Raw genomic sequence first — 24,554 nt, forward strand, 5'->3', positions numbered from 1 at the left:
CATCTGAGAAATAAACTGAAACGTCACTCACTCGTGATTTTTCTGTCCATATAGTAAACGTTTTGTTGACCAGCACATTCGGATTTCAGCTGTTTGAATTACATCTTAATATACGACAAGCGCAAAGAAAGGTGGCACGTAATTCGCTTTCTATTTCTCACGCTTTACGCACCCGCACTCCGCTCGCTCCGTCACCGCAAGTGCTGTGTGAACAGCCGCCGTTCACTGGATGAATACGTGCGGGCGGCTCGTGGTGGATGAATTTCTGTTTTAGAGTTAAAACTTGGGTGGCGCAGTGGGTAGCGCTGCTGCCTCGCAGTTAGGAGACCCGTCTGGGTTCGCTTCCCGGGTTCTCCCGGTGTGGAGTTTGCATGTTCTCCCCGTGTCTGCGTGGGTTTCCTCCCACAGTCCAATGACATGCAGGTTAGGTGGATTGGCGATTCTAAATTGTCCTGTGTGTGTGCTTGGTGTGTGTGTGGGTGTGTGTGTGTGTGTGTGTCCTGCGGTGGGCTGGCGCCCTGCCTGGGGTTTGTTTCCTGCCTTGCGCCCTGTGTTGGCTGGGATTGGCTCCAGCAGACCCCCGTGACCCTGTAGTTAGGATATAGCGGGTTGGATGGATGGATGGAGTTAAAACTTACAAGGGTTAAAGATTAACGGAAAGAATATTTATTCAAAAACGAAAACTAAAAATATTTGAGTAAATTATTATTTTATTTCAGTTAGTCTTTCCAGCTACTTTAATAGTTTCGTTTAGTTTTAGTTTTTAATTTCGGTTTTGTTAATTATTTTGTTTCAGTTTACGAAAACGTTTTTTTATAATAGTTTCAGTTTTGATTTTAGTTTTCATTAACTATAATAACTGGTATAGAGTGACCTAAACAGACCCCCGTGTCACCTGCAGTGACTCACTGTGACTTTTCCAGCACTGCTCAGCACAGCAGTTTGTCTCCCCCTGGACTACCACTGACAAATCGTAAACCGTCCAGATAATCGTCATCTTTAAACGGGGAATACACGCCAATGGACGACGAACGGCACGGAAACTCGGCAGGTCGGAATCTGCTAACCAACTCACGCCATCATCATCCTCGCGGTCACTTGACTCGAGCGAGCGACGGCGCAGTTTCAGTTTGTTCTAAAACTCACTTCACGGCTTTTCTTTTGCCACGTGTGTTGTGGGTTGAAGGCTCCGCCCCACTCATGAATATTGATGAGTTACCATAAAGTGACAGGACAGACAGATCGTTTGGGTTTTTTTTTTTTTTGGTCTCCTGATGTTGTTTTGTCCACTAGATGGCAGCCCTGACAGTTAATTGAGCTGAACGCTGTAAAGCCCGTCGTCATCTCAGGCCTGACTCGGGGCTAACCGTATTTATATAAAATTCCGAGTCACGCTTGGGCTCAGCGCCGAGGAGGTTAATACACAATCTGAGTGAAAGTGAACTTGTTATGCGACCAGGTGGGCCAGGAGGAATGGCGTGTAATATTGAGGGTCTCTGTCCTTCCCTATTTGTTCATCTCATCTGCAGCCTTATGGTGGTGCTGATGGCAGGACTGCACTTCCCATCAGGCAGCTGGAGGACGCTGTGGCTGTGAGTTTGCCACCCTTAAGATTATTATTTTTATTATTTTTGTCCGTTGGTTTCATTGTCTCGAGAACACGCAGCAGCAGCTCTCCTCATCCTGAACATCACTTGAGCGGAAGTCTCCCACCCACGTGACGTTCGGCTCCCCACGGCTCGGTCAAAAGAACTTCCAGAAGACCTGACGTGGAATGTTCCGGAAATCCACCAGTCAAGGGGTTGCACCGCAAGATCCACCATCTGCCAATGGAGAAACCCGAAAACGGTGGGAGCAAAACAACTGCAGGAGTGTTGAGAGAACTCAATGGAGAAGTCGCCGAAGACCAACAGCTAAGGACCTGCAGGCCGCTCTCCTCTCCAGTCATGTCAGACTCCTCTATCAGTCAGACGCCCGTCACAGATGGCATCACAGGAGAGAACCGCTGGGTAAACCAGAGGACCACTGAGTCTTAGCTGACGTGTGCCATCAAACGTTTCAGGCGATGTTCTGTGGACTGAGGAGTCAATGGTAGAACTTTCTGGAAGATCTGCATCTCATTACATCTGGCGTCAAGCTAACACAGCTTTCCACAGGTAGACCGTCGCGTCCGCTGGCCAGTGTGCTGGTGGGATGGTGTGGTGGGGCTATGCTGCCATACAGCCTGAGTGACTTGCCATCACTGAGCGAGGCATAAATTCAGAAGAAGAAGAACGTCTGGTCATCAGGCCATCAGCCGAAGCTCCAGTACAACTGTTGTTCTGTTGCAGGACGACAGTCCGAGCCCACCAAAGCCGACCAAAACAAAATGAAGTGTCTGTAGTGGCCAAGTTCAAAGTCCTGACCTGAAGCCCACTGAGATGCTGTGGCAGGACTTTAAATGGGAAGTTCAGAGTCGAGAGTCTCCAAGGTGGCCGAGGTAACCGGAGAGGAGAGTCGACCAAAATGTCTCAACAGACTGTCATGGATTGCAGTTGTGGCTGCCAGGGGGGCACAACCAAGTATCACATTTAGAGGGGGCAATTACTTTTTCACACGGTGACCTTTTGTTCCCTTCAGTAAGTTAAATGGTCATTTACATACTCGGGTTTTCTTTTCTATTCTACTGGATGTATGTGGAGATCAGACACCATCAAATGAATGAGAGGAAATCAAGGAGGGGGCAATTACTTTTTCACGGCACTGTCTGAACTGCGATGGTTGGGCAGAGTGCATGGGTGACAGGGCTTGACAGGTGACCCACTCAGGTCTTCCACACAACAGTTGGCAGGGCAGATCTGTCATTATCGTTGGCACGTTTTCGTTCATTTTGTTCGTCCAACGGACCCCCACCCCCTGGTTCAGCGTCATCATGTGACTGCCCTGCTGGTACAGACTTTCCAACACGTGGTGCTTCACGTGAAACCGAGTGTTTCAAATGGGTGAGCACCACTTACATAGCGCCTTGTTTGGCAAACACAAGCCCCGTCATGCGCACGTCTTTTTGTATTTTCACACTGTGGGCTTTGTTGACGGGGGTCCGCATTGAGCTCTGAAGCAGCCCCCCTCTCCCTGCCCAGTCACCCACTGCCTTGTTGTTCCTCTTGGCAGATGTTGCGAACATCTGAGAATATTGAAGGCGTCCACCTGTCTGCCCACTGCTGGCTATCTGTCCTGGCAGCACTGGGCGGAATGAAGGCGCCAACCTCGAGTCGCATGCCAGGGCACACACATGGGCACACCTGATACACATGCAGAGGTGGCAAGCAGCGTGTCTCCAGATGTCCCTCAAGTGTCATTCAACTTTCAATATAGTGCCTTTCCTGCGACAATGCATGAGTCCACTTAGAGTGTGCCAAGAGCTGGAGCTTAAATGGCGTAAATTCCAGGAATTTCTCCAAATGAGGGCTCACAAGAAGAAGGATGGCATGACTGCGATCAGGCAAAAAAGTGCTTTTGGGCATCAAACAAAATGGCTGCGAGAAGGAAGGAGCCATCAGTGTCTTCTGAGATTGAGAAGGTCAGTGCGTGGTGGTGTCCTGCGTGACCAAGGACATCATCACCAGTGCCATGGGCCAGGTATCCTGCTTCTCCGTTAGGGTGGCCATGGGGCCACACCACACGCATTGACTTGAGATAAGATCAAGAAGGCAGCAGTGCCCGGCCCAAAAGGGGCACTGCTTTGTAGAGGGGTCTGGAGCCCATAACTGTCCTTGGGTGCCCGTCCTCAAATTATAATGCAGAGCCCTGGCATCTCCTTCTTGGAATTCATTACTCACCCTCAAGCGGAGGAGTAAACTAGGGATGCTGCCAGCCCCCTATGGCACATTGCACAATGCACTTAGAGAATCTCCACCCGCTGGCTTCCTGGCACCACTGTACTCACACTGGCTTCCATACGTCCTCTCTGGTGCTAGCTGGCATTGCCATTCTTCTCTCTCATTCTCCATTTATAGCCTTTGTAATGCCAGTTGAAGATTCTGTTCTCACCAGCGGAAGCAGAAAGGGGGCCACGAGGGGACCAAGTGACTTCCTTCTTGGCTTTTATTGGCCATTTTCTTGGTCATCCCTCCCATATTATCAGCACAGCTGCCCCCTAATGCCAGGTTTGGGGTCCAGTCACTCTGTCTGCATGTTCTCCATCTTCTCTCCATGGGGCAGATTGAGTGGACCCCAGCCGGAGTCCTGAACTGGATGGATATTGTAATGGGGGAGGGGGGGGGGTGCTGTGTCTGATCACTATGACTGAAGAGCTTTGTCAGGCCTTTGTCTTGACTGGAGGAGAACACAAAAAAATGGCGAGGCTGGCACAGTTCACGCAGAAAGCCGTGACCTCGAAGGCTGGCGTCGTGATAACAACTGCGTTTTTGCACCGGGCACTGAGGCGCGTTTGATTTATGAACGAGAGGCACGCGGCTGTTTGGAGAGCTCAGCTTCATAGAAGAGTCGATCTGTCAGGCGTGACGCGGGCAAACAGAGCCGGAGCCTAGCGACCTTGGCGCGTCCTCGGGACTACGGGCTTCACTACAAAGGCGCTATATGCCACCTAGGCTGGATCACTCATCGTGACACTAGTGACACACAGAGCACTGACTTGAATGGATGCTACTGTATATACACTAAAGACTGAGTAGGGCCATCTGTGTTGGTGATCACTCTTGTTAATAAAGGCGCTATACACAGCAGGGCTGCAAGTCACAGACAAGACCGAGCTCGCTGAGAAAGGCGCTATATACAGTAAAGACTGTTCTGATTGGCACCACAGTGCCCCCTACATGCCACTGTCTCCACATCACTACTTCCTGATTGAAAAGGCGCCATATACACTAAAGACTGAGCGGCTGATTCTGACAGGTAATGACAACTATTTTTGGGATTGCACCTGTTAGAAAAGGCGCTATACACAGCAAGCTGCCTTTCACTTCTGCCAATTCTAGTACAGACAAGGCTGACTGAGCTCAAAAAGGCGCTATATACATTAAAGACTATTCTCGGCTGCTCTTGTGACTTCTCATACCTACAGCTGTGTGTATCTGAGTACTTATCTAGATTACTAAATCAAGGTTGTATATACGCACGGATGCCAGACTCACCGAAAGCGCGCGCACGCGCACTGCGCCTCAGCGCCCCAGAGTCAGTAGGTGGCGCCCAAACAACACAACACGACCTGTAAACTAAACTTGAGGTAAAGCGCGCACGCCAGGTTGGATATATGCGCAGATGCCAGAGGCCACCAGCAAGCCGTACACAGTACAACCTCCGCCCGAACGCGACCGCGCACACCACCGCATGTACCTCCTTCGTTTAGTAATGTCGCCCTCCAAGTCCGGCTCCGCCGACATGGTCACTTCAGCACGCGAATCCGCCGCCGTCAGCCATAGAAAAACAAAAACGAGACCGCATGGATAAAAACAATAAACGCGGGTGCCTACAACGCGCTTCTGAAACACCAGAACCAGATGAGTCACGGCTCCAAAAAGAAACCGCTTTAGTACACATATATTTATTTAATTAAATGAAAACTTTCCCAGGACGCACCCACCCTCCATGATTTTTCTTCCCTCCAAATATCGGAGGGAACAGAAAGTGATTGCCAGATCTGCGATTCTTTCGAGAATCGCGGGTTTGCTGGTCTGATAGAAAAGGCGCTATATACACCAAGGACTGAGCGGCTGGTTCTGTTGAGTATGTTCTTCTATGTTTATGGTTGCTCTTGTTAGAAAAGGCGCTATACTGTATACAACATGCTGAAAATCACTTCAGCTGGCTCCAGTATGGACAAGACTGAACTTGCTCAAAAAGGCGCTATATACTTTTAAGACTTTGCTGCTGTCGTGACTTCAACTTACAGCCTACTTGCAGTTGTCTCTATTTGAGTGCTTTCCTGATATGAAAAGGCGCTACATACACCAATGAATGAGTGGCTGATTCTGATGGGTAGTGACCTCTGCACCTCCAGCTTGATCCAATTATTTGGTGCCAGCCTTTGTTAGGAAAGGCGCTATATACTCCAAGGTCTGAGAGACTGCAGTGTCTGTGTTTCTGATTGCTCCTGTTAGACAAGGCGCTATAAGCAGCAGGCTGCAAGTCCCTTCCCCTGATTGTAGTACAGACAATTGAGGTTGTGCAAAAAGGCGCTATATACAGTAATGACGATCCTTAACTGGTATTGTGACTCCGGTGCCTGCAACTTGCTGCTCTCTCATCTTGAGTGATTTTCTGATACAAAAGGCGCTATATACTCCAAACACTGATTGATTCTACTAAGTATGGACATCCGCGCTTCTGATTGCTCTTTAAATCCAGCAGGCTGCAAGTCACTTCCGCGAGTCGACTTCCTCAAAAAGGCGCGCTATACGTACAGTAAAGACTGAGTGATGCTAACTGATGTGTACATCTGCTCTGTGACACCATCATCTACTCAAAGCACCATGATGTTCCAACATTGATGGATTAACAGCCAGAAGTCTGCATGACCATCAGCATCAAGTGACTCCGTGAGAACCCTAATTACAAAGAGGACTATTTCATTTATGTGAGGTAGAATGCCCAGAGGGGACTGGGCGGTCTCGTGGCCTGGAACCCCTACAGATTTTATTTTTTTCTCCAGCCTTCTGGAGTTTTTTTTTTGTTTTTTCTGTCCCCCCTGGCCATCGGACCTTACTCTTATTCTATGTTGTTGTCTTATTTTAATTTCTTACTCTGTCTTTTATTTTTCTTTTCTTCATTATGTAAAGCACTTTGAGCTACATTTTTATATGAAAATGTGCTATAGAAATAATACATGTTGTTGTTGTTTGAAAAGGCGCTATATAAAGCCAAGATTGAGTCAGCTGCAGAGCGTTCCTTCTGCCACAGTCCCCGCGTAGCGTTCATCACTGCAGCCTCGCATCTCCAGAGGCCCGGGTTCAAATCTGTGCAGAGTCGCCCTGTGCCTGGACGGGTTTTCTCACAGATGTCCCCCCATCCCGACTAATGATGTGGTAAATGAATTGCCCAAAGTGTGAGGGGGTGGAAGTGCGCCCTGAGGTGTGCCAGTGCCCCGTCCTGAACAGCCTGGATGAAGACGTGTGGTGTCCCGTCTGTCGTTTACGAGCGCGTAACCCACCAATTCAGGCAAACTGGAGAGTCGCGACGGCCACCCTGTGTGACGTCAGTTCCCTTTGCCCTTGGCAGGTGGTCCATGTCAGACGGCCAAGTCAGCTTACCACACAGATCATTGGCTTGAGCTGCTTGAGGAAGCCCACGCGGACACTTGGGGAACATGTAAAGTGCACGTGGCCGGACGGTCACTGGGCTGAGCACTGCGCCACTGTCGCGATTTGCTTATGCAAGAATTTGCAGGTCAGCCGGCCACTGCGAGGTGGACACGAGGCGGCAAAGTCCAGCAGCGGGTGGTCAAGCGTGAATCTCGGGATGCAGACGCTCACGACCGAATGAAGTCAACACCAACCCCACACCACCACCCCCCCCCCCCACGCCACCCTCCCATGCCCCCACTTCCACCTATGCAGCCCAACCCCCTCCCCCATCCACGTCTCAAACCACGAAGATCTCGGGGTTAAGTAAGATCTCCTCCCATTTGAACAAAACGCGAATGACTTAAATCAGCTAACGGTGGGTGGGTCATAATGCCAGGCTTAGCAGGGCACGCATGCCCAGTTCCGAGTCTCCGATCAGCCCCAGGTCTCAGGAGCATTGCTAGCACTGGTGTGTCGTTTAAAGCACAGCGGCGCCCCGCTCCTCCCCACGGCAGGCGCCTGCGCAGCACATACGTTCGGCTGGTGGGCGGGGCAAGTCCCTCGTGACTGCCTCTCCCTGTCGATCGCTCAGCAACGGCCGACGCTTTTGGATGCGCCGAGGCGGGGCTACTGGGGGCTGGGGGGGTTGTTATAAGACTGAGGGCAGTGGCGCTTCCTGATAAGAAAACGTTCACACAGTGACAATGACGAAGAGCCGGAGCGACGCGCAAATTTGCGGGCACCTGCGCAGCACGGGGACAGCGTGGGCCACATAGTGGGGCGAGTCCGACGTGTCCACCGCCAGCGACTCCCAGAGCTGCAGACTTCAAGCTCGGGTCAGTCTCGGGGATTCTCGATGCCGAAATCTACCGGAGCGCAGCCCGAGCAGACAAGGAGCTCCTGAGATGTAAACCGCTTCACGTGAAGACGCCCACCCAGAGATCAGCACTCCTCGAGCTCCGCTGGACAGCAACGGGACTTTGAGGTCCTTAACTCTCAGGACTTCACTTACTGGACGGACCCCAGGGGATTGAACCCGGACCCCCACAGACGCTGAGGGCTTCTATCACATAACACTGGTCCTCAGGGTCCTTGACTTTGTGACTTCAAGTGCTTCATCTGAAGACGCCCACCCAGGGATCAGCACCCCTCAATCTGGACAGCAGCAGTTCAAGGCATCGGGACCTTGGGGTCCTTAACTCTCAGGGTCTGTGCTGCTGAAGACTATCTGACGGCTGACGAAACTGTCAGGACCCCAAGGCCCCCAACTTCTAGACTTGAACTCCTGAATGTGAAGACGCCTACCTCTTGGATCTGCACTTCTGGACCCCAAACACAGCAAACCTGGGGTCCAACAGAAACTGAGGGCTCCCATCACATAACACTGGTATGACACTCAAAGCTTCACCTGGGCTCCTCGATCCATCAAGGGGCTTAACTCCTCCATGTTGGATCTGCACTAATGAACCCCAAGGTGTTGAACGTGGACCCCTGTAGAGACTGAAGGCTCTGAAAGACTCAAATCGGGATCCCTGGACCTCAAGGTCTCCAACTTCTGAAGACGTCCACCTCTTGGACCTGCACTCCTGGACCCCAAAAGGCAAAGACCCTGACCTCTAACCTGAGATCTTTCATATTGGAGTTGCATTACTGAAGCCCACTGTGTTGAACCCGGACCCCTGCAGAGACTGAAGGCTTCTCTCACACAGCTTTGGGCTTCAGCTCTCAAACTGGGACCACTGGTCCTCAAGGTTCTTAAACTCTCAATTGACGTCTTTGCCTCTCAAAGTGTTTGACTTGCTGACTTGTACACCCCCCCCCCCCCCCACCACCACCCCACTCAGTTTTTGTAATTCCTCACATTGAAGACCCCTCAACTGTTTGTTACTCCTGATGGCATTTGAACCCGTACCTCCAGTGCTGTATGAAAGTGTGGCCAGCTGGGCACTGGGGACTTTCAAAGTGACCATCTCTGTCCCAGTATAACCCAAACCCCAATAGTGAATATTAAGGACACTCAAGTATCCTGCCTACTACGCCTGCCAGGATCGAGCGATGTCCGAGACCACCAGCAGGTTGAGATGAGGACTGCACTTTGGTTTTGTTTCTCATTTCTAGTTGTCTTGTTGCCTCATGTAAGTCAAAGTTGAGAACTGAGTTCAGGAGATCCATTAGAGTGTATGGAGAAAGCCCGGACCACCTTGCAGTGAGCTGGGTCTCGACAGGTGGCTATGTCTCCATTGACAACCTGCGCACCGTAACAAGTGTCTGTCACCATGGTGCTAAAGGAGCGGGGCGGTCCGGGGGTCCTGGGGATCCTGCTGTCGTCAGACCCCACTCGAGTTGCAGGGGCTGTGGAGGAGTTGGTCTGGGAGCTGCATCACCATAAAGATGCCCTGATGGACACTTTGGAAAGGGACCCCCGGAGCAAGGAGTGCCTGCAAACCCTGTGCCGCCTCTTGACCAGTACTAACGTCAGGTATGTGGGGGGCCGCCGTCATTTCCTTACCTTTGTCTGAAGTATGGATACGGGGGTCAATGTTCAAATTGGGGTCTGAATCTGTTAGATCACTGGCACTGGGTGGCACAATGCTGACGCATGATTGTAGCTCATTTGCTCATCCATTCAATCCACCCATTATGCCACCTGCTTAACCCAGGTCAAGGACATAGGGGGTCACATCCTGTAAAAGCCGTCATCAGGAACATGGCTGGACCCCACCCAGGATGGGACACCAGCTCATCACAGGACACACCCATACTGGCCCAGTTTGGAAACACCAGTTAACTGAACACTTGTGACATTGGGATGTGGGAGGTAAACCCACCCTGACACGGGGAGGACAATCAAAGTGCCCACAGGCAGTGATGGCATCTGGGACCCCACAACTGTGAGTCACCACCTCTAACCACTGTGCACACCAGGCCTTCCCATATCTGCAGGACTGTCTGGCTGATCAGAATGCAGAATTTCAACCTCGTTTATAGTTGGCATTAGATAGATAGATAGATAGATTATTGGGCATCAGTAGGCAGTGCCAGCATTATAAGGTTCAGATCTTGGATTTACAGGTGTTGACAGTGCAGTTGACATCTCTGAACTCATCAAGCAGACCGTTGGTGACTTCTTCAAGCACTTTGCCCTATCGATCACTGTGAAAGGCATTATATAACACAAAGCCCGTGAGCAGAACTGGGGGTCTGTGCCCACCTGCTTGAGTGGACATCTGGCCCTCCTAACCCCAAGGTGTTTCTTGTCTGCCTTCATGATTTCTAGCATATCCTCCTCTCTTTTCGGTAACGTCCCCAACTTCAGAAGTGCCAGCGGGCAGGTGAGAGAATCACCAGGAATCAACGTCATGCACTTATCATTTGGAAGTCACTTTGGATAAACAAAGTCTCCTAAAGTCCTGATTCAAAAATGTCAAGCAAGTGAGAACAGAAAAATGCATTGAAAACAACAAAGTGTCCGCAAAACGCCAGACGGTGGGTGGGTACATGTGGCATCTGCCCACAAACAGTAAACCCACCAAAGCAGTGTAAAGGGATGAAGAGACAGGAGCAGCCTGGTTTACAGTATATAGTGCCCTTCACCCGGATCATTCTAGTCAGTCTGCTCTGCACAGCACCTTTCACATCGAATGACCTCAATCGTTTTATATAGCGCCCTACATAGCCCCCCCCACTCACCAACCTGCACCCAGGCCACTGCTTTTGGTTCGCTTTCTGCCCGGTGATCTGCATTAGACCTGCTTCACTTTGTCACTTTGTCACCTGTTGTTCATGACCCAGATTGCTCCTGCTTTATGGCTTTGGTGTCTCCACTCTTTGCTCCAACGGCCTGATCATCCTTTACTCCATGTAGCGCCTTTCACAGTCATTAGGATTGGATGTTCAGCTTTCAGTTGTTTTGTTCTCCCAGATCCTTCCAGGGAGTGCAGTGCCATTTGCAGGTCTTCATGCTAAGCGTGTCCGTGATGACAGGTGCCAGACTTTAATCTTCATTGTCATGGTGCCTTCCTGTTGGCAGGGGGCCACTGTTCTGTGTCACAGCTGAGCGGTCTCTTTGATGTGGACTGGCACTCAGCCTTGGCGTCGGGCACATTCATTATTATCAGCTACAGCTGGCACAGGTCACTGCACATGACATGTAGTCTCGGTCACTTGAGCAGCGTCAAACCTGATGTGAGCAAGGCGCTATAAATCAGTTTGGAGTGGCCCTCAAACATGGGACAGGGTGGCAGTGGAGTGGCATTTTCCAGTCCCTTTGCCTGGCACTGACCTTTTTGGGCATTTCTGTTTACAGGCTTTGCAGCAATGCCGTCTACATCTTGGGCTCCATCGCTGAGAGTGCCACCATGGTGGAGCAGCTGGTGTCGGTGGGCAGCACTGGGAACTGGGAGAGTTGGGATGTTTTGGGAATGCTGAACAACCTGCTGCGGTGGGACAACCCTGAGCTGGTGATGAATGCAGCTGGCACGATTGGCACTCTGGTACTGAAGGCTACTCACCCACCCACTGTCAATTCAGTAAATGCCCCCTGGTGCCAGACCACCCATTATGGTTATTTGATTCCTTGCAGGCGGAGAGCAGCGTGGGTCGTCAGTGGATCCTGAGTGACCGCACCTTTGAGGACATCGTGGACAATGTAACCGGGCTGCTGAATGCTGCCAATGAATGGACGGTAAACAACGCTGCCCTCGTCCTGGCCCGCTTGGCACTATGTGACCAGGGGTGTCGCCAACTGCTAGACCACCCAAACTCTGGCACAGTACTGACCAAGTTGATAGCCTTGCTACAAGTGGATAAAGTTGGTAAGCTGGGGCATTGACTTCACCTGGTGCCAGTGGCATTCCTGTGCCTGTCACCTGCCTCTTGTTTTTGTTCTTTGCAGGAAGTGGGATGAACGCCGCCTTCGCCCTGGGAAGACTGTGTGACAGTGATGCCGGCCGCACGTGTGTCCTTGGCATGCCCGAGGCTCCAGCAATGGTGAGTGGTGCGCTCTTGATGCCAGCTGTGCCAGCTGTGTGGGACCCACTGACCTTCACTGTCTCCTTTAATGTCCCCAGGTCACTGCCCTTGAAGCCATGGTGTGCCATGCGGACAGTGCCAGCAGTAAGAATGCCTGCTTTGCTCTGAGTTGCCTGGCAACCAACAAAGAAGGCCACGCCTACACTCTACAGAGCCCCGCCTTCCCCAAGCTGCTGAGCTCACTGCTGCACCTCCTGCAGGCGGAAGACCAGGATGCCACGTGGTTTGCTGCAATGTGAGTCGGGAGAATTGGGAAGGGGACCGGTGGGGAGGTAGGGTGAGGGTGTCATCTGGGAGAAGCTGGGCACGGTACCAACTGGCATTGCAACTTACTGAAGGCGATAAGGAATCATGCAATTAGTTCTGCCACACTCTTTATTCTACTGGCTGAAATAGAGCCCCAACCGGCAGCGCCATCTAGTGGGGGCACAAGCAACAAGCAGGCCATCTATCTGCTAAAAAGACACAGGAAGGGAGGGGGACAGAAGTGTCTAAACCCTTAGCACCGGACTGGTACAGCAACACAAATCGAAATATAGCACCTTTCAAAGCCTCTGACGAGACATCTGAGATTACGAGGGCCGACTGAGTCCTCCCTCAGTGGTCATCAGGGTCACTCTATCTGGCTTCATTTGTTGTTGTTTGTCTTGGGGACGCATGATGTGGGACAATTGTTCAGGTGTCACATTACGGTAGGAGACATCTGTCAACAGGAGGAGCAGATGGCAGTGTGGTGACAGGAGGGGACTTGAGCAAACAGCCCAAGGCTGCCTTCAGCGTCCACCCTGTGACAGTGGGCCCTCCACTGGGTTCAGGTCTCGTCATGTGAGGACCATCTGTGGAGGGTGAGGGGGGGTGTCTTGGGAGGGGGACTCGAGGCCTGTCATTATGGGAGCCACCGAGAGTAACAGTCAGTCGTGGAGGAATTTCTATAGCACCTTTAAAATTCAGCACAAAGTCGCAAAGAATGACATTCAACATTAATCTCATATAGCGCCTGTCACAGTAAACCCCACCCAAAAGTAAATGATTTAGATTCAGATGATTCAGAGTTTACTTTATATAGCGCCTGTCACAGTGAACACTACCGTTAAATATTTCTATGGCTATGACATTCAATATGTGATCACTTTTACTTTTTTATAGGGTGTTTAACGGTAAGCACTGCCCCTCATTTGTGCCCCTCTGTCCACTGTGCCCACTAGTGCCACCACCATGAGGTTACTGTCTGGTTGGCAGGTGCAGCACAGTTCACCTTGTGTGATCATCTCTGACTATCGGACTTTGGAGACCCTGCTTTACAGTGGGCCGTGAACACCCGTCTTATATAGTGCCTTTCAGGGCCACTGGGTTTGCCACCAGCCTCTCGCCACCGTGGGCTGGGTTACACTGGTTTAACAATATTGGTGCTTTATCTCAATGGTGAGGACAGCAAGGGCACCCCCTGGTGGTACAGGAGTCCCAGTATTTCCCACCCAACCCAGACTCGATGTGCCGCTATTCACCTGAAAGGCGCTATAATAAATGACGATTGACTCCACTGAGCGACTGGCATCTCAGAAAAGCAAACGCTTTGATTCTGAAGAAATGAGGAGTCAGGATGTGCCAACAAGAGAGTCGGGTGCCACTGGGACCATCCCGAGTGACGTGACACTTGGGGACATTGTGTGACACAAACAACAGTGATTGCGTCTGTGGCACCGGTTGCCTGGCAGCCTGCCTCAGAAGGCGGGCATCTGGGAGTCCCCTGTCGAGGAACAATTTGATGAGATGTGCTGGTAATGGGCACCCAGGGGGTTACCACCTGCATGTTAGTTGTCTGTGGCAGTGCGTCTCAAGCGAAAGGCACTATATTAGATACATTTTGATGCCCGGCTCTTGTCGTTCTCTTCACAGGGTGGTGAGGGTGCTGGCCGAGCAGCCCAGTGGCGTGCTGAGACTGCGGCAGTGTGGTGACTTGGAGCCGCTCCTTCAGGTGAGGGCAATGGGCACCTTTAAGTGCTGGCTTGTGCCACCTTTTAAATGTTTTCATGTGTCTCTCCTCCTGATTCCACCTGAGGGGCACTACACATCATAAGGGGCACTCACAAATGGCTTCATGTCTCCACAGATCCTGGCCCACTCACCATCTTCCCAGAAGGAGCTACTGGATGAAGTGGAGCTCACCCTGAGGAGACTGAGGTGCCTGACAAAGCCGGCAGCCCCCCGGGCACAGCGGCTGAGCCCGACGTCCGTCCTGCTGACATGGGACAAGGCCAGTCCAGAGAGCCAGCTGGAAGTCACATACAGGTCAGGGGGTGCTGGTCACTGAGCTGGGGGGCAGTGATGTTATCAGGATGGTACCCTGAGGTGGGCATGTGGATTTGTTGGGAGGGCAACTGAACAAGAAGGCTCAGATTTTGATGGATTTTTCTTTGTCATGTGATAGAAGACTTCAGTGTCTGTAGGGGTCCTGGGTCTGGGGTCCGGGGTCAATACCCTGAGGTCCAGTATGTGAAATTCTGAGAGCTAAAGACGTTCGAGGTTCAATGCCCACCTTTAGCCACGCCCATTCTGGTGGCACCATCTGCTTTATATTTATAGCGATTTTTACTTCATAGCTTGGCTGGCAGATGGTGGTGCCCATGCTGGCTCTTTGTTTCTCCTCCTTTTGACCCCAAGTTCTTTTAGGATGGCAGTCACAATGATGGCCTCAGGGACGGTCTTGTCCTCTTGACTGTGGTTGTGCCAGAGGGTGCCTGTCACCTCGTCCCTTCTCTTTCAGCCTCCTGGACGGAGACCACCCACTGTACTCTGGACCCGACTGCTCCTTCACGCTGCTGGATGTCCAGCCTGGTCAGCACTTCAGCTTTCAGCTGAGACTGTCCACCGATGGGGGGGACGTCAGCCCTTTCAGCGATGCCTCTCACTTTACTCTGGCAACTGAGGAAGAGGACGAGGAAGAGGAGGAGGAGGAAGATGAAGACATGCAGCTGCCAAGCTGCCCCCAAGACCTGCGGGTGACTGGGTGCACCACCACCCAGGTAAAGCTGAGTTGGGCGCCGCCCAGCCGACCCAGCGGGACCCTCCGAGGTTATCAGGTCTTCAGGGGTGAGAAGCTGCTGGAGGGCACTTCGGAGCTCAGCTGCATCATGGGAGGTCTCGCGCCCAACACCCCCTACGAGTTCTGGGTCTGTGCCATCAGCACGAGGGGCCGTGGGGCCAAAGCCGGCATCAGAGCTCGAACAGCGGACACTGGTAACCACGCGCCCAGCCGACTCACAGTCACCGTGCTTGGGCGCCACGAAATCCTGGTCAGCTGGGATGTGCCCGAGGCGCTCCTGGGCAAACTTTTCAATTACGAGCTCTCCATGAACGGCAGGGTGGTCTACCTGGGCACTGAGCGCTCATACAAGGCCCACCGGCTCACGGCCAACACGGAGTACACCTTCACGGTGAGCTCCATCACCAGCGAGGGGCGCTACGAGGCCCGGTCTGTCACCAAGAGGACCGCGCGGGACGAGTACGAGAGCACCACGAGGTAGGCACCGATGCCCGCACCCGATCGCGCCCCATCCACCTGCCAGGTCTGACAGTCTGCTTGTCTCTGTGCCCTCCCTACAGGTGCCTGTACGCCTCCACGCGGCCGAGCCTACAGCCCCCTGGTCACTCGGCACTGGCCAAGGAAGCGCCGGCTGTGGGGGACACCAGTGAACCCATCACTCGAACTCGCCACTCCGGCAAAGCGCCCAGGGCTCAGCTTCAACTCAGCAAAGGCGACGTCCGAGGGGCAGACAACGACAACGGGGGCAAAGCGAGAGTCAGGTGAGGTGGACATGACTGGACACTGACTGGAGGGGACATCGAAAGGGTCAAGGGACACTAAGGGATCAAGAAACTCGGGGACAGAGAGGACACTCAGGTCATACTGGGAGGACACTGACCACTGAGGGACAGTCAAATATAAGAGACACTAGTGATACGCGAACCCTGAAGTCTCAATCAGAATGACCACACCGGGAAAATGGTGACCACTGAGGTACAATAAGATACTAAGAGCATCAGGACTTGGGGGTCTTCTTCAGAATGACCACTCAGCAGAAGTGCTGCCCACAGATGAACAGTAAGGACACTCAGGACACAGACTGTGACCTCAGTGCCAGCTGTATAGGGGCAGGATGACCACACAGGGAAGACTTGGCCAGACTGACCATGAAGTTGTGATAAGATCATGAAGGACAACTGGGTGTACTGGTGGCTCAGGACTCTACAAATACAAGGACTCGGTGGTCTCAGGCACAAAGGACAGGGAGGACACGTGGGATACAGAGGCCTGATACTGAATGACCACACAAGGAGGACACTGACCACAGATGGCTACTGGTGACACTCAGGACACTAACCGTGCCAGGACGCTGAGGTGTCACACAATGTGGTCAGGTCACAGAGGGACAGTGACATAGGACATTAAGTCATCAAACACACCAAAGTCCCACACTGACTGACCACAGCTGCTGTGACAACGAGGTCCAGGGGACACAGAGGACTAAGGAGGAACAGCATGACCAGGGGGATACTGGGGGACAGGGTGACCAGAGGTGGACCACGTCCAGAAGGAGCAGGCCAGCTGTGGTCATCTTGACTGCGGGTTTCCCACATTTTTGCATGTGATATTCATCTGAGTGACCAGGTGGACACAAAGCACAGAGGGACACTAGGGGACATTTCAGCCTGTCTTTTTGTCACCTGTGTCTTCTTTACAGGAGGCTATCGGCTCAAATGCAGCGGCCGGAGGGCAGCGAGTGGGCAGCACAGGGTCCTGAGGTAGGTGTCCTCTGGCTCTGGGGGCTCGTGGGGATGTCACACTCAGGCTGGCGCTCTGCTGATGGATGCCATGTTCTGTTTCAGGTGGTGACCAGGCCTGGCCAGGCAGCCCAGCGCTGGCGAAGCCCAGGGCAAGATGCAGGTGGTGGCAGTGCGGGCAAGAAGGAGGTGAGCCACCATAAGTCTTTTAACTCTTGGCTTCTCATCCTGCCAGGCGGTCATCTCACATATGTCTGTGCCCTCCAGGTCCACATGCTGCTGCTAAATACTGTGTGTGCCTACCCGGGCAAAGGCGGGAGCCAAGATGACCACCTTGGTGCTAGATGGCCACCCAATGAAGGGAGGAGGCTGCCACCTCGGAGAGCGAGCCCAGCCAGGGGAAAAGCCCCAATCCTCCTGGAGCAGCGCGCCAAGTCCGAAAGTGAGCTTGTACAGCGGGCACCGCAGAGGAAGAAGAAGAAGAAGAAGGAGGGCATCATGTGGAGGAGGTGAGTGGGCAGGGAGATTGTGACTCAAGTATGAGTCTGGAAAGGCGCTATATGAAGTTATGGGGGCGTTCAACCCTGCCAACGCGTCCTCCAGCTGTGATACATCTGTGGGGTAAAAGCATCTTGACAGCCCATGTGCTGCAGAAAGGCGCTATGTACTGTATATGAGGTCACAGAGCGCTGGCTTTGTCCCAGGAATTGACTCACAGAAGACAAAGGCCGGGCGAGAATCAAGAGAAGCCATTTATTACTGAAAGGGCAGTCCTGGCACCTCACCTCACCTGTCTGGGCTTCATGGGGTGGGGGGGTAATCAGCTGGTAACCAGATGGTGATGTCTGGTTGAATTGAGGAGACGGGAATAACAGAAAGTGTGCAAAGTGCATGAGATGACATCCCATGATTACTCCGGGAGCAGGTCAGAATATTAGGTACTGGGCATCTCAGGACAGGAGGTGGTAAACGCAGAAGGAGCTGTGAAAGGCGCTATATGGATAGGTGAATGGATATGAAGGTCGTCATGTGAGACGCCAGAAAAGGTACAGTGTGGTCAATGGAAAGAAGACTATGAGAGGCGCCAGAAAACAGGGGGCTTGATGGGAAAGGCGCTATATAATAGATAGATAGATAGATAGTGTAGTTGGCAGGATTAATTAGATATATAGTGCCTTTCACATCTATCTATAGATAGATAGTGTAGTTGACAGGAATAGATAGATAGATAGATAGATAGATAGATAGATAGATAGATAGATAGATGTGAGTGGCACTATATAATAAATAGAGAGATGTGAAAGGCGCTATATAGATAGCATTTGGAATAGTTGGCAGGATTGCTGTGAAAAGATGTTAGATAATAAATAGACAGATAGGTAGGTAGGCACTATATACATAGATATAGGTATTCCTGGCACTATATAGTAGGTAAACAGATCTGAACACACTATATGAGATGTGAATAGGGTGAAAGACAGTATAAAAATAAATTTGAAAGGCAGTAAGTAAGAGATCGTGTAAAAGGCACTGTATAATAAGATATATGTTATATAAAAAGATATAGGCTGCCGGTTCGAATCCCCGTCACTGCCAAAAGAGATCCTACTCTGCTGGGACCTTGAGCAAGACCCTTAACCTGTAATTGCTCCAGGGGTGTACAATGGCTGACCCTGTGCTCTGACCCCAAGGGGGTATGCGAAAACTAACACATTCCTAATAAAAGAAATTGTATAAGGCGAAATAAAGAACAAAAAAAAACAAAATCTGTGGAAGGAACTATATAACAGATAATGGATAGACGTAGGTGAGGAATGCAATATATAATAGGTATGAAGACACTAAATGACAGGTAGACAAACAGTGTGAAAGGCACTATATAAATATAAGTAAACATAAAGACACCTTGAGACTGTGGAAGGCGCTATATGGTGGTGGATTTTAGGAGGACCAGGCCCCTCACATACACTGTGATCATCAGAGGTGACTGGGAGCAGAGGGTGCAGACCTATAGATACCTGGGAGTGCAGCTGGACTGCCAATACTGATGCTCTGTGCAAGAGAGGACAGAGCCGACTATACTTCATTAGAAGGCTGGCGTCCTTCAACATCTGCAATAAGCTGCGGCAGATGTTCTATCAGATGGTTGTGGCGAGCGCCCTCTTCTACGCTGGGGAGGCAGCATAAAGAAGAAGAACACCTCATGCCTGGACAATCTGGTGAGGAAGGCAGGCTCTGTTGTAGGCACGGAGCTGGACAGTTTGACATCCGTGGCAGAGCGACGGGCACTGAGCAGACTCCTGTCAATCATGGAGAATCCACTGCATCCACTGAACAGGATCATCTCCAGACAGAGGAGCAGCTTCAGTGACAGACTGCTGTCACCATCCTGCTCCACTGACAGACTGAGGAGACCCCACACTATGCGACTTTTCAATTCCACCGGGGGGTAAACGTTAACATTATTTAAAGTTAGTGTCTGTATACCTGCATTGTTATCACTCTTTAATTTAATATTGTTATTATCAGTATGCTGCTGCTGGAGAATGGGAATTTCCCCTTGGGATTAATAAAGTATCTATCTATCTATCTATCTATCTATCTATCTATCTATCTATCTATCTATCTATCTATCTATCTATCTATCTATCTATCTATAGTGCCTTTCATCTATCTATCTATCTATCTATCTAACAGTGAGATGGATGAGACGAGACGATGCTACATGACAGACTGATGTGAAAGGCGCTATATAACAGACAGACAGAGTGACCAGATGTGTTCTTTGATTCTTTGAATGATTGCCTGCTTTGTCTCCACCTTCTTCTCGCCTTTCGAGTTTCAGTTTTTATGCATACAGATGTTAGACATGGGCACGGGGTCTTTAGTATCGTGGGGGGATTATGAAGGTGGAAGGTCGACTGCTAACGAGGGCGTAAGAGGGAGGGTGCAGTAAAATCTGAAATGAAGGCCTGTGAACACCCAAACAGGCAAGTGAGTGCCCTCCTTCAGGACAGCCAGGTGGCTCAGTGGTCTGCGCAGACCCTCGGTTCAGACCCCGCTTCCAGTCCCAGTGTCCGTTTGGATTTCCTGTTCTCCCCGTGTCCATGTCGTTTTTCTCAATTTCTTTAACTGGCCTGGTGTGAGATGAGTGGGCTTGCTGATGGACTGGTATCCCACCCAGGACGGCCTCCTGTCCTATACTGGGACTGACTGTGGCCCCCAATTTGACTGAATTGGTTTGACGGATTGTCAGTCCTCATATTGGAGAGAATCTTTCCATATTTCTAAATTAAAGAAGATGAGTGACTGTTAAGAGCCCCCCCCCCCCCACTCATGTGATCTTCTATAGCGCCTTTGACACGAGCAGACGCCTCAGCACAGATAGATAGATGGATAGATAGATAGATAGATAGATAGATAGATAGATAGATAGATAGATAGATAGATAGATAGATAGATAGATAATGTGAAAGGCACTATATAGATAGATAGATACTTTATTAATCCCAAGGGGAAATTCACTAAGAGGTGGGCTGCTGCATTGGCACGCGTTTAGAATCATCGGGCCATTGAGTTTTTCATTTTTCTGCCCAGTGTGCCAGCTCAGGGTCGCTGGATGATAGAAACTTCCAGAATATTCCAGTCCGGACTTTATCGCCATGACAACCTGAGTTGCATGCAGTTTGATTTCCTTAATGTAAAACACACCACATGGGTATGGTGGTCACCAGCATAACACAGCAGCCCCTCAGACATCTTCGATGTGTACGTTGGATTAGCAGACGACTCTTAAAGCCGAAATGTCAACGGAATAACATAGAAATTCTGTGGGAGTGCCAGGCTGCGGGGTGGGTAAAGTGGGCAGAAGACAAGGAGTCTGTGCCATGACTGGTCTCTGCCACTGTCTTTCAGGGATTTGTCCTTTGGTGACCATCCTCAGGGGACACCATCCCTGGTGGGCCTGCAGCTCCTGAACTCTGCCATGGAGACTCCTGCCACCCTCAAGGCCGCCAGCACTGAGCCGAGACTGCAGCGAGAGGAGTCCCTGAGCACAGGTAGAGTGGGGTGGGGTGGAGCGGGCTGTGCCAGGGTGAATGATGGGGGGTGGGGGTGAAAGTGTGCCCATCTCAGCTGGCAGTGCCCAGCTACTCCCTGCTGCTACGCACGCACACACAACAGCCTGCCCCCTAGTGGTTGACCAACTTTGTTTGAAGAGAATGGGCACTCGCTCTTAAGTGTGGACTGTAGGGGGGGCTCATTGAGAAGACAGGACTCCCCCCCCAGTCAGAAGCAATTGTCAAGTGTCACTCATCTCAAAGCCCCTCCCACCCACCTGTCATCAATAAACTGAAACATTCCAACCTTCTGGGTCGGGGGGGGCACCAGAAATGTTGTTGCTTGCCCCCCCACATTGTAATGTCTGCCTTTGTCGCTGCTGTTGATCACAAATCCAAAATGTCCAAAATAATTTTCTAACTTTTTGGTGTTCAATCCTTTTAGGATTTGCACAATTTTCTTATTTTGTTTGCATTTTGATTGTCTGATTTATTTTTTGTACTGGGGGGGCTTCACAAACCTTCAACCACCCCCCCCTCCACTGCAGGGCATCAAGGGATACTGAGGGATGCTTTTATAGTGCCTCGCACCAGTGTGCCCATGCAGTCTCTTCCTCCTTTCTCAATAATGCCCATCCATGCCCGTCTCTTTTTCAGATGCCCCCTGGCGGCTGAAGAACCTGGCTAAAGATGGCGGTCAGTGCCCCCCTTCAGGCTCAGAGTACAGGAGCCCCTCACTCCCCAGAATTGTGCCCAGGTTTCCGGTCACTCAGGGTCACAAGCCAGGATCTCAGGCCGTCCTGCAGGACAAAGGTAAGTGGGGCCGCCGCAAAGAGGGTCCCCAACACATGGGGTGGCACAGGCTGTTGTGGCCCCGGGTTCAAGTTGAGTCTCGTCGACTGCTGACCGCCTGTCTGTTTGTCCTCCTCCCAGTGAATGCCACCCGGCGCATCCACTCGCTGTCCCAGCTGCAGTCCAAACTGGCTCACATGCACCTGGACTGGGCGCAGCACTAGAGCGACACAGCGAGCCCCTCAACGCAGCGCCGGTGAGCCTCACCCACTCCTGGAGAAGAGGACGCTGCCACCGCTGCTGCCATCAAGGAGACAAGCTAGCAGTGGCCTGGACATTTGTGTTCATCTTACCTCGAGCCAAGTGCAATGACGACTCACCGTCCTGCAGAGGGCACCAGAGCTGAGCACAGGGTGCCCGGGACCAACGGGAGGCCCCGCCTTAACTGACTGCTCCTGTCCTGCAGAGGGCGCTGCTTGTCCCTGTGCCCAATGGCTGCCAGGTGACTCTTCACTGTTAGAGCAGGAGCCTTGAAGAACAAAGTCCAGATGACCAGAAGAAGAGCGCTGGCCCCCTAACAGGACCTTCACCTTCAGTGGCCATCAGCACTGACCACCACCCAATGGGACTGTGCCAGTCTGGCCGTGGCTCGCGCCTCCGCTCAGCGCTTTCATTTATTTCTGTTTACTGAAGCTTGCTTGTGAAAAGTCGAGTGGACCTGCTACATGACGCCGGACGTCGGTCACCTTCAAAGCACTTGTGGCCACCCGTGTGAGGCCACACTATGTGATGGTATGATGTGCAAAGTACAGACGGACATCATGAGGTGGGCATAATGTGAAGAGCCAGAGGGTCCAACCGGTGACACTGTCACAAGTGTGGCAGGCCGAGAAAGGGCTGAGGTTGGCAATTACCGCCATTTGGTGGGCCGCCCAGATGAGTAATGACACTGTGAATTCTGATGATTCCGTCCAATAAAAATCTCTTTTCTATATGAGTGGGCATCTCATTCTGTTCGTGACCATCCAGCTTCCTTCTTGAGGGTGCCAGTGGTCTCTCCTGTCCAGTCACCTTCCCCAAGACCCTCATGTATCTGCCTCCCCCACATACACACCCCCTGTCTCAGGCTGGGCAGCCATGTGAGCCTCTCAACAGTGAATGAGGCCGAGCAGGCTGGTACTCAGAATGTGCCAGGCAAAAAACCCAACTGCCCATAAATCGATCTGTTACAAAATATAATAGTGTGAAACTCCATCCATTTGAGGGTCCTGGGGGGGGGTGGAACTTATCTCTGCACCAGCTTTGGGCACAAGGCAGAAAACAGATCTGGAAGGGGCACCAGTCTGAATCTACAGTGCCATCATAGCTCAGCTCTACGTGCTGGTGACTGGCACAAACCCCCAAAGCTCCACTGTCTCTAACAGCTTGAGACACATAGAGAGGAAGAATCCCAGTGGTCCGAATGTGCAGCACATCAGTGCAACACTCCAGCTCAGTGACATCCCAGACCTTAACAAGCTTGGCGAGTCCTGGACAATAAGGTGGAACCCAATGACCCTGTCTGTCAGTGAAGGCCACCATCCTAATATACCATACGTGCCACACAAGACAGACAGCTGAGACCTCTGCCACTCTCGGCCACTCTGTGCTGTCGAGGATCTCGGTGTGCCACACTGTGAAAATGCAAGAAATTTGACAGATGAGCTCAAAAGTCGTGAAAATACTCCAAATGCCCACTAGAGGGGGAAATCACCATCAAAACCCCGGCTAGAAATGAAAAGGGCCCTGCAGAATTGTTAAAAATGAAAAGATGTATCCTTTAAAAAAATGCTCTGAACAAAAATAAACTCCATGAGCACAAACGGCAGAAGAAATTGTCTGAGAAGCAAAGACAAACAAAAAACAAACAAGTCCAAATCACAAATCCAAAGAATGGCCCAAAAAGAAACGGCGCAGGTTCAAACCATCACATCTACAGCAAAGCAGAGAGAGAAAACCTCCAAGAAACACTGGCCAGGCACATCTGCATGAACCGCAATGAACTGTGGGCCGACTCCGCCTTTATAGGGCTAAGGGGCAGTGGCCCCGCCTCTTGGGGAACCACCCATCAAACGCATGACACACACGACAAGACACACAGAACTGAACTGAACGATCGATCCATGCAGCGTAACCAAAGGAGACAAAAACAAACAGACAGACGTAAAAACAGCATTTGAACCTGGGATAGACTGTAAGGGGGGGGGGCATTCTGGTCACGGAGCCCCCGCTGTTAGCTGACAGCCACGCTGGCCCACAAGTTGCCAATCTTTCAGTTGCAGCTCCAGGAGTCCCACAGACCCCCTTTGTGCAGAACTGCTTCCTGGGGTCAGTGAAACTGCACCACCCGTTGGTGTCCACTGGGTGTCCTCAGTACTTCATTCCAGTCAGCTGTTGGCAATGCCATTGAGACTTCTGGGGACTTTCGAGGTCACTGGGGCAGATGGCACAATAATTAGGGGGGCCAGACTTTGATTTTCATACACAGGAGGGTGGGGCCATTAAGTAAACACTCGACGTTTGGCACGTGACCCGGAAATAAAATAAAATGAAATAAAATAACTTCCTTCAG

At 51.4% G+C, this 24,554-nt stretch overlaps 1 protein-coding gene across 1 annotated transcript; it reads left to right on the forward strand.

Annotated features, from left to right (window-relative positions):
* The first annotated feature begins 8,831 nt into the window (after positions 1-8,831).
* Positions 8,832-22,213, forward strand: LOC114657028 (uncharacterized). The gene is made up of 15 exons (XM_028808759.2): positions 8,832-9,759; positions 11,587-11,773; positions 11,863-12,094; positions 12,175-12,269; positions 12,350-12,546; positions 14,208-14,286; positions 14,422-14,600; positions 15,076-15,831; positions 15,915-16,115; positions 17,054-17,114; positions 17,199-17,282; positions 17,361-17,602; positions 21,009-21,151; positions 21,809-21,964; positions 22,085-22,213. The coding sequence occupies exons 1-15, from the start codon at positions 9,557-9,559 to the stop codon at positions 22,165-22,167; spliced, it is 2,898 nt and encodes a 965-aa protein (XP_028664592.1). The 5' UTR covers positions 8,832-9,556; the 3' UTR covers positions 22,168-22,213.
* The last annotated feature ends 2,341 nt before the right edge of the window (positions 22,214-24,554 follow it).

Source organism: Erpetoichthys calabaricus, chromosome 9 (genome assembly GCF_900747795.2).
Source record: "Erpetoichthys calabaricus chromosome 9, fErpCal1.3, whole genome shotgun sequence".
NCBI classification, from domain to species: domain Eukaryota; kingdom Metazoa; phylum Chordata; class Cladistia; order Polypteriformes; family Polypteridae; genus Erpetoichthys; species Erpetoichthys calabaricus.

Excerpts from the sequence above, each read along its gene's own strand:
- LOC114657028 (XM_028808759.2), top strand. The coding sequence starts at position 9,557 with ATGGTGCTAAAGGAGCGGGGCGGTCCGGGGGTCCTGGGGATCCTGCTG. Across the intron at positions 11,774-11,862 it reads CTGGCACGATTGGCACTCTG|GCGGAGAGCAGCGTGGGTCG; the intron begins GTACTGAAGGCT and ends GATTCCTTGCAG. Across the intron at positions 17,603-21,008 it reads GAGGGCATCATGTGGAGGAG|GGATTTGTCCTTTGGTGACC; the intron begins GTGAGTGGGCAG and ends ACTGTCTTTCAG.